This window comes from Megalobrama amblycephala, linkage group LG22, assembly GCF_018812025.1.
Source record: "Megalobrama amblycephala isolate DHTTF-2021 linkage group LG22, ASM1881202v1, whole genome shotgun sequence".
Lineage (NCBI taxonomy): Eukaryota > Metazoa > Chordata > Actinopteri > Cypriniformes > Xenocyprididae > Megalobrama > Megalobrama amblycephala.
The window spans coordinates 15723854-15739955 of NC_063065.1; the positions used below are offsets into that span (position 1 = coordinate 15723854).

The window sequence follows — 16102 nt, forward strand, 5'->3', positions numbered from 1 at the left end:
TACTACAACTATAATTTATGAGTCTCTTTTGGCTTGCCGTACTAGTTTCAAAAGTAGTTTCCTCAAGTCTGCTGTAAATAATCCGTTGTTTTTGACACGAAGATGATTTGGGCCAGAAATGAGAGAAACAGGAAATATCCTGGTCTAAATATAATTGTGTTTGTATGTGTCTGTTTCTAGGCAGAGGAAGCCCAAGAACATTACAAGCATTGCATTACAGATGTCGGGGTGAAGAGAGTGGACCTGGCCAACACCAAGAGCGAGATTCTTACTCAGATACGAGAGCTTGTGTTTCAGTGCGACCTGACCCTGAAAGCAGTGAGTAATAATGTACACACACAGTTAGATCAAATCTAACTTATTACTGGTTATTCAGACAAAACAGGCGCACCTGGGATCCTTGAGGCGGAGTGTAATTAGTTGACCTCACTTTAACAAAGTGACCTCAGGCTACAGATTAAATTTCACAATTTCTTAACCAGGAATGACTCCGTGGACAAGCGATAAATCTCATATCCTTTAAAGTGTTAATCATTTTTTAATTTTTTGACAATTGCTTGATTTTACTTTTTTCATGTTTTTTAATGTTTATAAATTTTGGGGATTTTGATTTATTTATTTTTTTTACAGTTTTCATTTTAATTTTAGTTTAAGTTTTAGTAATTTTGTTGTGCTTTTTGTTTTATATATATGTATATATATTATATATACATATATAGGTTAGTTTTTAATTTTCACTTTTATATTTTATTTGTAGCTTTATTTTAATTAGCGATATATGTGCTTTTGACATTAGTTTATATATGTATATGTATATATAATGTAATCTAATGTAATTAACTACTAAAATGTCAATAAACATTTTTTAATAAAACTATATATATTAATGCTGTCAAGTCGATTAATCACATCTAACATAAAAGTTTGTAAATAAATGTGTGTGTGTGTATATATATATATATATATATATATATATATATATATATATATATATGCACATATTATATATTCACGAACTTTTATGTTAGATGCGTTTAATCGATTTGACAGCATATATATGTATATATATAGTATATATATATATTAATCGCATCTAACATATAACTTAGTAAATATATGTGTGTCTGTGTGTATATATATATATATATATATATATATATATATATATATATATATTTACAAACTTTTATGTTTGATGCGATTAATTGTGATTAATCAATCTGACAGCATATATATATATATATATATATATATATATATATATATATATATATATATAAATAGAAATTTGGCAAAATTAGGATGAGATATTTGTGTCATATATATATATATATATATATATATATATATATATATATATATATATATATATATATATATATATATATATCGCATCTAACATAAAACTTTGTAAATATATGTTTGTATGTGTATATATTTATACAAACTTTTATGTTAGGTGCGATTAATCGTTTTGACAGCATATAGACATATATATATATATATATATAAATTAATCGCATCTAACATATAACTTTGTAAATATATATGTGTGTGTCTGTGTATATATATATATATATATATATATATATATATATATATATATATATTTACAAACTTTTATGTTTGATGCGATTAATTGCGATTAATCGATCTGACAGCATATATATATATATATATATATATATATATATATATATATATATATATATATATATAAATTGCATCTAACATAAAACTTTGTAAATATGTTTGTATGTGTATATATTTATACAAACTTTTATGTTCGATGGGATTAATCGATTTGACAGTATATAACATATTTACAAAGTTTTATGTTAGATGCAATTTATATATATATATATATATATATTTAGCTTTAATTTAAGTAATTTAGTGCTTCAACTTTTTTTAAGTTTTAATTTAAGTAATTTAGTGCTTCAACTAAGTTTTTCATCGAATAATTGTTTTATTTTGGCTTTATTTTAGTTACAACTCCCATTGGTTCGAAATTCTGTTCAAACAGATTTGCATTAAAGTTTCATTCATAAACATCACTAAAACATCCTTAATATTGTTCTAACGTCTGGCCAGTAACTTTTCTGCAACATATTGCAGTTGTTCTGATGCTGTGGTTTTTCAAAATGACTCAAGAATAGAAATTTGGCAAAATTAGGATGAGATATTTGTGTCAATTGCCTCAGTTGTACTCATTTGGTAATAATAATTAATTTTCTTGCTTGCAGGTGACGGTGAACTGGTTTCAGATGCAGCAGGCCCAGGTGGTGTCCCTTCCTGTGAACTTCCAGTCACTATGCGAGAACGCTAAACTGTACGAGCCGGGTCTGTGTTACACTGAATTTGTGAAGAGTCTGCCTTCAGACAGGACCAGAGTGGATTCATTCTCCTTTGACATCTCTGGGACACAGAACACAGGGTAGGTCTAGATCCCTATCCGTAATTTTTTCCCAGCTCAAGACATTCCCACCGAGATGAGTATCCAGGAAAATCTGTGTTTTGGAATCACTATGAGAAGTTTTGATTCTCAAAAACTGGCAGCGGCCTGCTTGTTTTTTTCCCAGATCTTTGACTTTTAAGTCACTGAGTGATGGAGAAAGAGAGAGAAAATGAATTGTGTTGGTGAGAATGTCACACAATTGTGTGGTTGCCCTCAGGTCTTCCTGAGGAAATGGCTGTGGTCAGGGCAGAGAGGGATTCAGGGAACGGGACAGGAGCGAAGGGAGGAATGTTTCTAGTTGTTCCTATTTAGCAGATCTCACGTCCACACGCGCTCTTTCTGGCACATGAATCTGGGTTGTTGATATCCTGTGTTGTGTTGGGGACAGTATTTCAGAGAGACCTCTATTAAAAACACACCTCTCATTCCTGAAACGAAACTCAAAAGCAGTCTAGTCAAAACACCCATGTTCTAACACAAGGTCCTTTTTTATTCATGGCTTGGTGAGAGATTTAGCTGAAGGCCTTTTGTTTCGAACTGTTAAGAGGTTTTACTAAAATGGCTGGAAGGTGGTGAAAACATGATTTCGACAGTCTCCCTTTTAAACAAGCACACAACTGTTAAAGGGATAGTTCACCCAAAAATCAAAATGATCCAATAATTTACTCACTCTCAAGCAATCCTAGGTGTATATGACCATATATATATATATATGTATAGCGTACCAACATTAACATGTTTAAATAGCCACAGTCAATATGTCCAACTATGCTCTTTCTCATATCAGGTTTGTGGTATAAAAGCTGAACTAAACTAGTCCAAACTACTTCTAACTGGTTTTCTGAAATACTTTTTTATGTTCATGCAGGTTGCCCCTCTCAAAGCGAGTGATGAATAGCGGTCATTCATCCCAAGTTCACTTGTCCCAGGTGTCTCTCACACCTGGAGACTTCCTGAGTGCCGACGACGTGGAGAGTCACGTCCAAGCACGCACTGGAAAGATGACGGATGGACGCTCCAACAGCACTACAGATATTCAAGGTAGCACATAAAACACATCTTCTCTTTTGAACAAGTTTTCCTTAAAAGCGCAGCACGTTTTAATGTACGGTGAGGTCCAGTTAGGCTGCATCACTGTGGAGTTTGGCTGACTTCCCTGGAATGCTAAAAGTGAATCGCTCCCTCAGGATGCACCCTCGTTTATCTCTTTCATGAAAAACTTTGTTCTTTTCGCTAATGACAGATAAAACCTCCGCTTTGAGATAGGCCTGTCAGACCTGCTTTTAGCAGAGATCAATTGGACACATTAGTGTTTTGAGACATCTCATTAAGGTTTACGAGAGTGAACTGGCATCAGCTGAAGACAGGGCAGAGGAAGTGGGCGGCAGATACACCTTTGATGTTCTTAACTCTCATTTCCTATTTTTCTCCAACTTCCTATAATTTTATCCTATTTATTATTAGGGTATCAATACTGATTCAATTTGATTCTGATTCATAAGCTCTCAATTCAGTTGAATTCTGATTCAAATTAGATTTGATTAAATTAATTTGGGTGTATTTTAGTTATAATGTCCATTTTGCATAAAGACATGTGATGGTAATTTTCTCTCTGCTAACACTTTAATTTATACAGTGTAGTGTTTCAGACTGATTCAAATCTGTAACTTTAATTAAAACTATTAATTAAAGGTCTTGTTTTGGGAATCAGGTTACATTGGTATATTAAATGCTTATGATTCACTAAAAAGAACTGGTTCATAAGAGTCATTTGTTTCAGGAATCAGGCTACACTGGTGACTATATATGGTTATGATTCACTAAAATGAACCAGTTCATAAGAGTCATTTGGTTGCAGAATCGGGCTACTACTGCAAATCTGTTTTGAAGAAATCTGTATTTTATAAAGTGGCATATAAATAAACCTTACTTGACTTAGTACACTATATTTTTTTGAATCAATAAAAAGAACTGGTTCATAAGAGTCATTTGTTCATGAATCAATCACTTATGTACCATGTTATATAGTGAAACACAATGATGGATATATATACATTAAAAACGAGCTTGTGTATTCAGATAAAAGTTTCTGAATATTATGTCGTGTTGGATAGCTCTGAGGATCCAGGGTCCGTTCCGGGTCTGGAGGACCAGCAGTCAGGGTGGAGGCATGTGCAGTGACTCTGAGAGCGCTGGAGGAAGCAGCGAATCTCGCTCTATGGACTCTCCTACAGCAAGCCCAGGTACAGCTACAGTCACTCTTACTCATAAATCTCTCATCGCTTGAGGCAGAGCAACACTCTTGATTGACAGGTCTTATGTCATAACCGTGCATAACATAGTGATGGTAAACAGACAAGTCTCATATTCAGGTGCAAAATGACCCAGAATGCCATGTGGTGCTTACGGTACATATACTACCATTGAAAAGTTTGTTTTTTATAAAGAAATTATTAATTTTGCTCAGCAATGATGCATTAAATTGATCAAAAGTGACAATAAAGACATTTATTATTCTATTTCTATTTCAAATAAATGCTGTTCTTTTGAACTTTCTGTTCATCAAAGAATCCTGAAAAATGTATCATGGTTTCCTCAAAAATGTTAAGCAGCACAACTGTTTTCAACATGAAATATGTTTTTTGAGCAGCATATTAGAATTATTTCTAAAAGATCATGTGATTGAAGATTCAGCTTTGCATCACAGGAATAAATTGCACTTTAAAAATATATTAAAATCATTTTTACATCTATTTTTATTTTAAATTGCAATAATATTTTACAATGTTGCTGTTTTTATTGTATTTTTGATCAGATAAATAAGCATAAGTAACTACTTTCAAAAATATTTAAAAATATTACCATCCCCAAACTTTTGAACAGTACTGTAACATCTACTATATATGATTTTATAATGATTGTAAACATGTAGTGTTGAAACTAATCATCCCTTTGTGGCATTTTCCAGGTGATTTTAAGAGAAGGCTTCCCAGAACCCCATCCACCGGCACCATGTCTTCAGCAGATGATCTGGATGAGAGAGAACCGCCATCTCCTTCAGATAATGGTGAGCTTTTGTACATTGAGTTCCAAACATGCTCTCTGTTTGACATTGCGTACATTCTTTTTTCTTTTACTGTAACCCACAGACAATGCACAGAATGCAGTCCACGCATGTTATAATTATTGCTGAAAACATTTTTCAAAATCTTTTGGCTGTAAACATTGTCTTTTAGGCTTGAGTGAAATGGTTACGGAGGCAGCCAGCTCTCCTGGGCCTTTTCGCAACACGCAGATGTCTAAAGCGGCACAGACGCACAAGCTGAGGAAGCTCCGTGCTCCATCGAAGTGCCGGGAGTGTGATAGTCTTGTAGTATTTCATGGTGCTGAATGCGAGGAGGTGAGGTTTTACATACACACACAGGTCATTGATAAAGCATGAGCTAAAATTATTTTTTGTAAGATAATGTTAAGAAGGTAAAGAATAAGTTAGAATTTGCACAATGGAAATGTAATTATGTAATCTCTTCTTCATTATTTTCAGTGTTCTCTCGCTTGTCATAAGAAGTGTTTGGAGACTCTAGCCATCCAGTGTGGGCATAAGAAGCTACAGGGAAAACTCCATCTCTTTGCTATCGACTTTGCTCAGGCAGCCAGGAACAGTCCAGATGGAATCCCCTTCATCATCAAAAAATGCACCTCAGAGATCGAAAACAGGGCTCTTAATATCAAGGTGGGTACTTCCTCTCTATGTCTTACGTATTTCCAGGAGGATATGAAACGTAAATGCTGAGCGAGACTGAAAGGGGATGTTTTGTGTTTTTTTAAAGGGAATTTATCGTGTTAACGGTGCCAAATCACGGGTGGAGAAGCTTTGTCAGGCCTTTGAGAACGGGAAAGATCTGGTAGAGCTTTCGGATCTCTACCCTCATGATATCAGCAACGTCCTCAAACTCTACCTTCGCCAGGTATAAGTCAAAATGATGTTTTTTAAGTAATAAATTTATTATGTTTTTGTGACTTTGACTTTTTTATTATTATCCATTATTAAACATAATTATTTAAGAAATATTTTGCCCTAAAAACATTAATTTTTATCCCTGCTTCAGAATTTTTAAAGATTTTTTATTTTAATTAAATGTATTTTTATTAATAATTATATATATATATATATATATATATATATATATATAATATTAATATATTAGTAATTTATTATTATTTTATTTCATTATGTGAATTTAATATTGTTCTATTTACCCATTTATAAAATAAAATAAAAAAGCACTTTTGTATAATAAAAATGATAATTTTATGCCCCTAAGCTCCCAGAGCCCCTCATTCTTTTCCGATACTATAATGACTTCATCGGATTGGCCAAAGAGAGTCAGAGTATTATTGTTGACGAAGTAGAGGCGTCAAGAGGAAGTCCCACCTCCGACAGCCCGCAGATCAGCGTAGAGCTCAACCGGGTCCTCTTCAAGATTAAAGACCTGCTGCGTCAGCTTCCTCCAGCCCACTACAAAACCCTGCAGTTCCTGATTCAGCACTTGCACAGGTGTTTGAACGAGAATATGTTTTAATTAGAATATCGATGTGTCAGAAAACACAGTTATGTAATCATATTTTTCTTTCTAATAGGGTGTCAGAAAGGGCGGATGAGAACAAGATGACTGCCAGTAATCTGGGCATCATCTTTGGGCCCACACTGATCAAGCCCCGACAGGCCGATGCAGAGGTCTCTCTGTCCTCTCTGGTGGATTACCCCTACCAGGCCCTGATCGTGGAGCTTTTGATCCGCCATTATGAGATGATCTTCGATACTCCTCTGAGTCCTCTTCCCCCTTCCTCCCCTGTAGCAGAGAGCTCTCCGCTTCCCTTCAAATCACGCTTCACCTCACAGGAGAAGGAACAACAGCTTAGCCGACATTCAAAGTCCCTGGTGGACATTAAGGAGGTGAGGCGGTTTGTTGATGTTTATGATGATGTTGATAATAATGGGTAAAGTCCATCAGAAACCAAGTTCTGATAGCTTGATAAGTTTCAGATTGGCCCAAACCAGTCATTACCTGGTCAAGATGGTAGTTTAACTAGTTTGAACCATCTTTATTAAGCTAATTAGCACTGGTAGACCACCTTTGACCAGTAATAGTTGGGATTTTGTGGTCCAAGTAAGTTTTCAAACCAAACCTTAGAAGCCTAAAAAATGATACCAAATGAAAATACTTTGAGTCTAATAAAAAGTCTCTGCTTCATATTTCCATTTTTGTTTCATTTGTCAAAGCAGCAACAACCAAAGGCTAAGACATATAAAAGACATTCCTCTGTAATACCTTCTATGCACCTGATGGATGAGGTGAAAGAAGTGAAGATAAGATCTGACAAAGACTTCACTGCAGGTCAGTATTGATTTACTTGGCTAAAAACCCATAAAGTGACATACTGTCATATTACGAAAGCTTCTACTACTTCTCTTACTCTTCGTCTTTACATGCAGTTGGCGATACAGTGGACATCAACAGGCACCTCTCGTCAAGCGTTCCTGAAATGCGGAACTCGCCCGGCCTCAGCCGCCGCAACCACGTCTCCAGAGTTCAGCTTCGGCCTCCGAGACCCAAGCTGGCCTCTCGACCTATCAGCATGCCAGCCGAACGGCTCCTCAACCTCGCCAAGGTGGACGAATGTAACGTGAAGAACTCCGTAGAGCAGGATGACAACCACAGTCGTGATCCCGTCATTGAGGAGGTGTCCGAAGAGGAGAAGCCCAAGTCCAGAGCGGGAAACCATTACAGGAAATCTTACATCGATACGCAGACCCTACGGCGGACATGGGACAAGCAGTATAAGCATCACGAAATCACTCCAAAGACCTTCATGATCACAACTACCTGTCCTTCTGATTCCGGGACCAATGATGCCAACGTTCATACTTCTTCTCTCACGTCATCGTCTTTCTCAGAACACACCAAATCCGCCAGCACTGCTCTTGCTAACAGACCCTACACCATTGCTGTGAGGCCTGGACGGACTTTACGTAGGGAAGGAAACGTTAGTGAGTACTGCCCTGTTCCCACAGCCTTCAGGCCTCCTAGAACTCTGCAACCTCCTCCTGGAACGTTCTACAAACCTCCAGGTAGCAAAACCAAATCGTTAACGGAGGTCGAGCGTAAGTCTAGTAGAGCAATTGCAAACAGCACCGAGGAAGAAGAAGACGATGACGACGATGATGAGGAGGAGGAAGGGTTTGGGGTGGAAGTCTCGGTTGATGAGCCCGAGCCGGATTTGGACCCGGAACCATCACCAGAGCTGGATGCCCGCAATACAAGCCCACTTCCGCTCCCCCAGTCTCCCAGCTCCAGCCCGGAGGAACTCGGACAAAACGAGACCAAACCAGTGTACCAGAGACTCAGATCACACCGTATGCAGGATCTCGAACACAGGGAGGCACATTTTGTTTGAGATCTGGACACGTATGATTCAAGGGGGACAGCCAGGAATGTCATTTCGGGACGAGGGATCCCGACTACGATATACCCTGGACATTGTCTTTGACGATTTTGTCTCGGACTTGTGAATTTTAGCAACGGCCCCATTTTGTATATGTGGAAATATTTTCCATAACTGTGAAGAGATGCAAGGACATGTTATAAATCTATATATTAATATATATTGCGCATCTGCTGTTTGTAATAATCAAACAAACCCCTTGGACATGAATTTACACAGTATGCACTTAATGTTTTTTACTTTATCGCATCACTTATGCACAAAGTCCCGTTTTCGCATTATAACACCAGAACGTCACTGTCACTGTGCAATTTCATTTACACTGTATATGATAGTTTGTTTAAAAAAATATATAAATATATATATTCTGTATATTTCTGTTTTTTTATGTTTTACACCAAAACCAAAATGACCAAGCTGTTACAGTTGAGTATCGTCACTTTATTATAATCATAAAATGCACTTATTAGACTTTGGATCCACACATTTCTCGCTACTGAATTGTAAAACTACATGCAGTGTTAATTTTGTTTTTCAAGAACAACAGACAGATGTAATCTGACCTGTCTGAGAGATGTACACTTGTTTTTTTGTTAAAGTGTGCAAAGGTATTTTTTTGTCTCGTTTCTTTTTTTAATACAAAACAAAATGCTGATATTAATTATTGTTTATAAGTCTATTAATATAGAGCTTTCAGAAATGCAATTTGGCCCACATTCTATTAAGTGTTCATATAATATTGTAACAGTTTGCCCAAAGTTTTTTTTTTTCTTTTTTTTTTCCTTTTTCTTATTATTTTACTGGTTCATATCAACATCAACTGAAATGTCAGTTTACCCAAAACAAGCAAGTCAAGCCAAAGCCAAGTGCCTTCATTTATGAGAGTCCACTGACTGGTTATCCAACACAAATTAGCTGGTCTAAACCACATTTTACCAGTTTAACACTCAATCAGTGTCTTTTGTAAATAGCACCCATGTATCTGATGTGAATGATATAAACTGAGTATTTTCAAGATGTCTTGCCTTCCCTCAAGTGTAAAAACAGGTACATGATGTGAGAATACACACTTGTAACTTATTAAAACCACAGCTGATGTCAAATTTGAGTTCATGTTTTTACTTGAAATTGTTCTGATGTACTTCACAATGTGTTACCCTCATTATGTGTGCATAGAAATGTGTTTTTGAAGTCCCAGCCATAAATTTAATCAAAATTAAACTTGATAATTAGCGAATGGTGAATGACAATGATTATTGTAACAATGAATTGTTAAAAAAATGATTTCGTATCACTTATTATTGGTTGTTTTTACCTCAGTTAAAGGTGCTACAGGGGATGTTTTGTTTTATACATTTTTGCAATATTACTTGAAACTGTCTTTACTAACTGATAAAAGACTATTTATTAGGTGCAGTGAAAGGAATAATATTAATATACATCATCTGTGCATGAGGTAGGGCCTTAAAAACATCAGCCAATCGCGTAAACGATCATAACGTAAACGATTGGCCCTCTGGCTTGTCAATCACTGCCATTACGTTCCTTGTGAGAGAAGTGCACGGATTGGCCCTCTGGCTTGTCAATCACTACCATGACGTTCCTTGTGCGAGACGTGTGCGGCTGCGCGCTCCAGTAACTTTCCACACTCTACAGGCGCCGCATGCAATGTTTTTGTCAGGAGACAGGAGTAACAACTGCAGATTATGAGTTACCTGCGGTGAGTCCGACATATTGAATCCACTAACACGACAAAGCGAATGCCGGTGGTAAACACTGGTGTTCCAATATTCCTGCACGAGTTTTGGGAGGGGGGTTGTTCTTACGCATGCGCTCATTTCAAAAACTCACTAACAGTCTTGGTTTCTCAGTCGACGAAAATATCCTCTGTAGCACCTTTAATATGGGGCATCTTGATATTGCATCCTGATATGGTAACACTTTAGTATGGGGAACACATATTCACTATTATGACTTTTGCCTCTGTAAACTCCTAATTTACTGCTTATTAATAGTTAGTAAGGTAGTTGTAGCGTTTAAGTTTAGATATTGGGTATTAATATGTGCTTTACAAGTACTAATAAACAGTCAATATCCTAGTAGTCTAATATGCACGTGAATAAGCAACAAGTTAAAAGTGAGAATTGTTCCCCATACTAAAGTGTTACCCCTGATATAAACAGCTGTTATTTAAAAAAAAAAAAAAAAAGAAACGTGTTGTAATGTTAAAGGTAGCTCATTTTGATTATGTATAGTATGAAACTAAGTAAAATACTAAACCGAGGCAACACTGAAACGTTTGGGAATGGTAACTGCATTTATTTGCAGAAGGGAAGTTTCCGACAGTGTGCGCGCCATTGGGGCATGTTGTCACAGAACACTTTTGTTTATTGCCGATGGAAATATCCAATATATTTTTTGTAGCCTGACTTTAAGGTAAGTGTTTATACAGAAATACTCAATACTTGACATATTCACTGGCGTAAATGTGTGACAACTAGCCCTGGTCTTCGCTATATAGAATATTTTACCATTAGTAAATAAAAATGAATTTCCAAGAATTCATATTCATCACCAAGTAGCTGTTAGTTAGGTCACAGGTCCAACGCAGCATAGATTGGGCTCAGAGCAACGGCTTTCACACTGGTGAAAGGAGCTTAAATCAATCAGATTACAAACCTGCTTAGCTTCTGCAGCAAACCTACAGTCAGTCGAGTGAGGAAAGCCATGAGCTTCAGCAGATGTAAGCGTACAAGAGCGTTCTTCTCCTGAGGTGAGTTCTTTCTGTTTAATTGTGTTTTACATGTGTCTTTTAGCCATTTCTGGATGAATGGTTATTGAGTGTTACATAAAGGAGCATGCAGGCCTGTTACGTAAGAGTACTGTTTGTCTGTACTATGCTGAACTGTATTGACAGCCCGCACAATTCATTTCGTCTCATTATGTCTCATGATTAGTCTTATGATTTAGATACAATGTATTTATTTCGAACCTTTCTGAGGGGTAGAGGACAGAAACAGTTTGGTTTCTTGCTCATCCTTTCCTGCTGCCTTTGGGTTGCTCACTTGGTGGTTTGTAAGCCACTATTTTCTGTAAAATTCCTCTGGAACTAAATGTATGAAGGTTTGCATGAGGTTGTATGAGGATTCTTAGGTTGGGATTAGACCACTGATGCATTTATAACCATCTTACATGTCTGATGGAGATAAAATGTGCATGAGTGTCTTTTCTTTCGTTGCTTTGTCCAGGTAGGTCACCTTTATGTGACCCCTGTGGGGGTGAAGAGCAGCAGTCATGGGAACCAACAGCCAAGTGTGGCTGCTCCTCTGGAAAAACTGGACTATCCGCAAGAGGCAGAAGGTGAAAAGATCAGCTTGTTCCTTCACTATACACATAGGAAAGCTGGAAATTACTACATTTTATTCAGCAAAAGGAAATTCCAGTCATGTTATGCAATGAATTTGAACTTCAACCGACTAATGGATACAGCTTAGAAGTTTTGTATTTACAAAAAGGATGTGTTCACTGTCATCTGTACTAGGTTAGATGTTCTTTGTCTGCATTTTTTCTTGAGCCTTTCTAATGCATTTTCTTGCATTTTAACCACAGACACGCCTCTTTATGGAGATTATGTGGCCTGTGGTGCTATTCATTGGACTGGTTTGGCTGAGAAGAGCGAACCCACTTTACCGCCAACATGAATGTATGGATGGTTGAAGATGATTTTAATAGTTAATAATTAAATACATTTAAAAAAAATATATATTTTCATAAAAAATAATTTTATTTCAAATATTAATTTTAAATATATATATATATATATATATATTTAATTATATATAATAATATTATATATTTAATAATAACAATAATAATAATAAATAATAAATATAATTGAAATTAAATGTTCATTTTTATTAAAAAATAATACAAATGACTGTATGTATAGTGTAATATAGAAAATATGAAGAATATAAAATTTTATAAAATGGAGTATATATATATATATATATATATATATATATATATATATATATATATATATATATATATATATATATATATATATATATATATATATATATATATATATATATATGGTATATTTTATACATTTTATAAAAACTTCTTTTTACATATTAACAATAATTCTAATTTATTTTATTCTATATTACGGTATTTCAAGTCACATTCAGAAAGCAGCCGGTCTCATGGATGTTGGTTGATTCTTGTGATGCATATGTTCTTTGTTGGCAATAATGACCAGTTTTCACCACCTCAGGTCATTTTCCGAACAAAGCCATGCCCTCCACTGGCATCCTTCCATGGATCCAAGGGATCTTCTGCAACGCCAACAACCCCTGTTTCCAGCACTCAACCCGTGGAGAGTCTCCAGGCCTGGTGTCCAACTACAACAACTCAATGTGAGTTGATTTGTTTCATGTGCAAATGATGAAGTTGATCCAGTCCTCCATTGCTGTAACACACATTCTCTGTTCAGACTGGCTCGGTTTTGGGCAGACGCACAGGAGCTGCTGTTTAAAGATCCAGAGTTCCTGCAATTGGGACGGCTATGGCGAGAACTCATGGACATGAGCAACTTCATGGACACTCTCCGAACCAATCCCGAAGTGATCGCAGGTCAGCAAACCTCACGTCGCCTCGGCTTCCCAGCCGTTCCTCCGATGTTTACAACACTCTATCAGATTACATCACATGCTCAGTCTGCCTTGAAGAGGTCCTTTCATGGGGAATGCTAAGAAGCTTATGGTCCTTCCATACTATTATTTTTAGAGAAAGCACTTCCATTTGTTTACCTCATGACGGGACACACAAATAGAAGTTGTCTGGGTTTGAGTCTGGCATTCCTTCACTGAAAGCTCTAATGGGCCTGTCCGCGCTAGAAAAACAAATGTCTATGGCCATCAGTGGAATGTGATTGATTGTTCTCTGGTGATTGACTGCATAATTGTCCAGTGCATTATGGTGAGGGCAGGAATGAATGAACTTTTGATTCCTGGCAGAAGAACCTGTCTTAAGCTTAGTCCTACGTGCAGCAGCTTGCGTTCAAAGTGCTAATAGCTCTGTGGCCCTTGAGAATAATGCCCATGTTTTTTGTGTCGAGTTAAATGGTCTCTGGCTTCTCTAGGTTCCTGGCACTGATTCACACCGGAATCTCTCTCCTCTATCACCTCCTCTTCTCACTTTCTTTCAAAAATAAGCATGAACAGAGCGATATCTTGGCCATATTTCAGCAGGCCATGGATGCCTGGCATACCAAAGCTGTTGTTTATCTGTTCATCTCATCAGAATGATAGACATGCTGCTGAAATCCTTCCAGCTGAGCATCTCTTAAGTGTTGGCATGTCGCATTCTTTCATCCTGTTGAAATTCTTCTCTCTGGCATCCTATTCTCATGCATTTTGTTCACTTCATGTGCAGGTCGAGGTGTGAAAGTGGAGGACATTTTGAAGGATGATGAAACTCTCACTTCATTCCTGCTCAGAGATGTTCCTCTCACAGAATCTGTGGTGCATCAGCTGGTTCATTCACAGATCCGACCTGAACAGGTAAACTGTTTTGGACTGCTTAAATTATATGATCCTGAAATATCCTAAATACATATTGGAATAATTTGTCATTTATTTTTGAGTTTTTAGTTGCTCTTTTTTGGATTGTTTTCCAAGTACAATTTCTAAAAATCTTTAAAACTAGATAAATTTTACCCTAAACCAAACCCTAACCCTAATAGTAAGTATGTGTAAGTAATTAGTATTACTCAGTACTTAAATATAAAGTGTAACCTACTTGTTGTTGTATCACTAGTTTTTACTTGTTTACACTTATTATTAAAGACACAATCTAAAATAAAGTCTTAATTTTTGCTATGTTGCCGATCAAGTAAATACATTTAGCTTGAATGATTGTTAGATATTCTTTCTGGAAAGTAAGATAAAAAAACAACAACTAAACATTAAAGATAAGAATATGATTTCTTTGTAGTTCACTCATTCGCTGACCCTTAGAATTAAACTGTCAGTATGTAGCCAATATCACCAGATCACATTTTCTCTTGGCTTTTCTTGCCATAACAAATGTGTCTTATAAACACACAGTTACAGGAGCCAGAGAAAAACTAATGTCAAGGGTCAAGAGCCCAACTAAAGCAAATACCAATCACCATAATGGCGACTTAAACATACTCAAACGTACTGTTAACACACTGTTTTTTAAATTTCTGTAGCATTTTTACAGTCTTTTACAGTTAAAATTACAAACATTTTTACAGTGCATGTCGTAAGATTGCTTAGCCTCTTTTTCATGTAAAATGAGTAACAAAGTTTTGGATTAGTCCACTTTCAAATAAACTTTTCCTGATAATTTACTCACCCCCATGTCATCCAAGATGTTCATGTCTTTCTTTCTTCAGTTGAAAAGAAATTAAGGTTTTTGATGAAAACATTCCAGGATTATTCTTCTTATAGTGGACTTCAATGGACTCCAAACGGTTGACGGTCAAAATTACAGTTTCAGTGCAGCTTCAAAGGGCTTTAAACGACACCAGACGAGGAATAAGGGTCTTATCTACGGTAGCTAAACGATCGGCCATTTAAAAAAAAATACAACTGTATATGCTTTATAAACACAAATGACCGCCTTGAATGTGCTTCCGCTTTCCGTATTCTTCAAAAAGCTTACGCTGTATGTCCTACGCCTTCCTTATACTACTACCGAAAAAAACTAAACTGACGCTGCGTTCGTTCCGTAAATTCAATAGGGAAGGCGTTGGACATACAGCGAAAGCTTTTTGAAGAATACGGAAAGCGGAAGCACGTGCAAGGCGATCATTTGTGTTTATAAAGCATACACAGTTGTATTTTTTTCGAAAATGACCGATCGTTTCGATAGATAAGACCCTTATTCCTCGTCTGGTATCGTTTAAAGCCCTTTGAAGCTGTAATTTTGACCTTCAACCATTTGGAGTCCATTGAAGTCCACTATAAGGAGAATAATCATGAAATGTTTTCATCAAAAACCTTAATTTCTTTTCAACTGAAGAAAGAAAGACATGAACATCTTGGATGACATGGGGGTGAGTAAATTATCAAGAAAATTTTAGTTGAAAGTGAACTAATC

General features: G+C 36.2%; 2 protein-coding genes across 10 annotated transcripts in view; both read left to right on the forward strand.

The window, feature by feature from the left end:
- arhgap29a (Rho GTPase activating protein 29a) overlaps positions 1-10068 on the forward strand; it is a 56145-nt gene extending 46077 nt beyond the window's left edge. For 7 of the 8 annotated variants that reach the window (XM_048173959.1, XM_048173961.1, XM_048173966.1 and 4 more), the window contains 12 exons: positions 181-318; positions 2247-2437; positions 3327-3499; positions 4573-4701; positions 5427-5525; positions 5695-5858; positions 6003-6191; positions 6289-6426; positions 6784-7016; positions 7100-7415; positions 7743-7857; positions 7956-10068. In XM_048173959.1, the coding sequence (XP_048029916.1) occupies positions 181-318; positions 2247-2437; positions 3327-3499; positions 4573-4701; positions 5427-5525; positions 5695-5858; positions 6003-6191; positions 6289-6426; positions 6784-7016; positions 7100-7415; positions 7743-7857; positions 7956-8917 (2847 nt within the window). In that variant the 3' untranslated portion in view covers positions 8918-10068. The remainder of the gene's footprint in view (positions 1-180; positions 319-2246; positions 2438-3326; positions 3500-4572; positions 4702-5426; positions 5526-5694; positions 5859-6002; positions 6192-6288; positions 6427-6783; positions 7017-7099; positions 7416-7742; positions 7858-7955) is intronic. The other variant, XM_048173960.1, reaches the window with a different exon arrangement.
- A 705-nt stretch (positions 10069-10773) lies between these two features.
- Positions 10774-16102, forward strand: part of abca4a (ATP-binding cassette, sub-family A (ABC1), member 4a) — a 40028-nt gene continuing 34699 nt past the window's right edge. For both annotated transcript variants that reach the window (XM_048174839.1, XM_048174840.1), the window contains exons 1-6: positions 10774-11738; positions 12214-12325; positions 12575-12668; positions 13248-13389; positions 13467-13606; positions 14408-14535. In XM_048174839.1, coding sequence (XP_048030796.1) covers positions 12260-12325; positions 12575-12668; positions 13248-13389; positions 13467-13606; positions 14408-14535 — 570 coding nt within the window. In that variant the 5' untranslated portion in view covers positions 10774-11738; positions 12214-12259. The remainder of the gene's footprint in view (positions 11739-12213; positions 12326-12574; positions 12669-13247; positions 13390-13466; positions 13607-14407; positions 14536-16102) is intronic.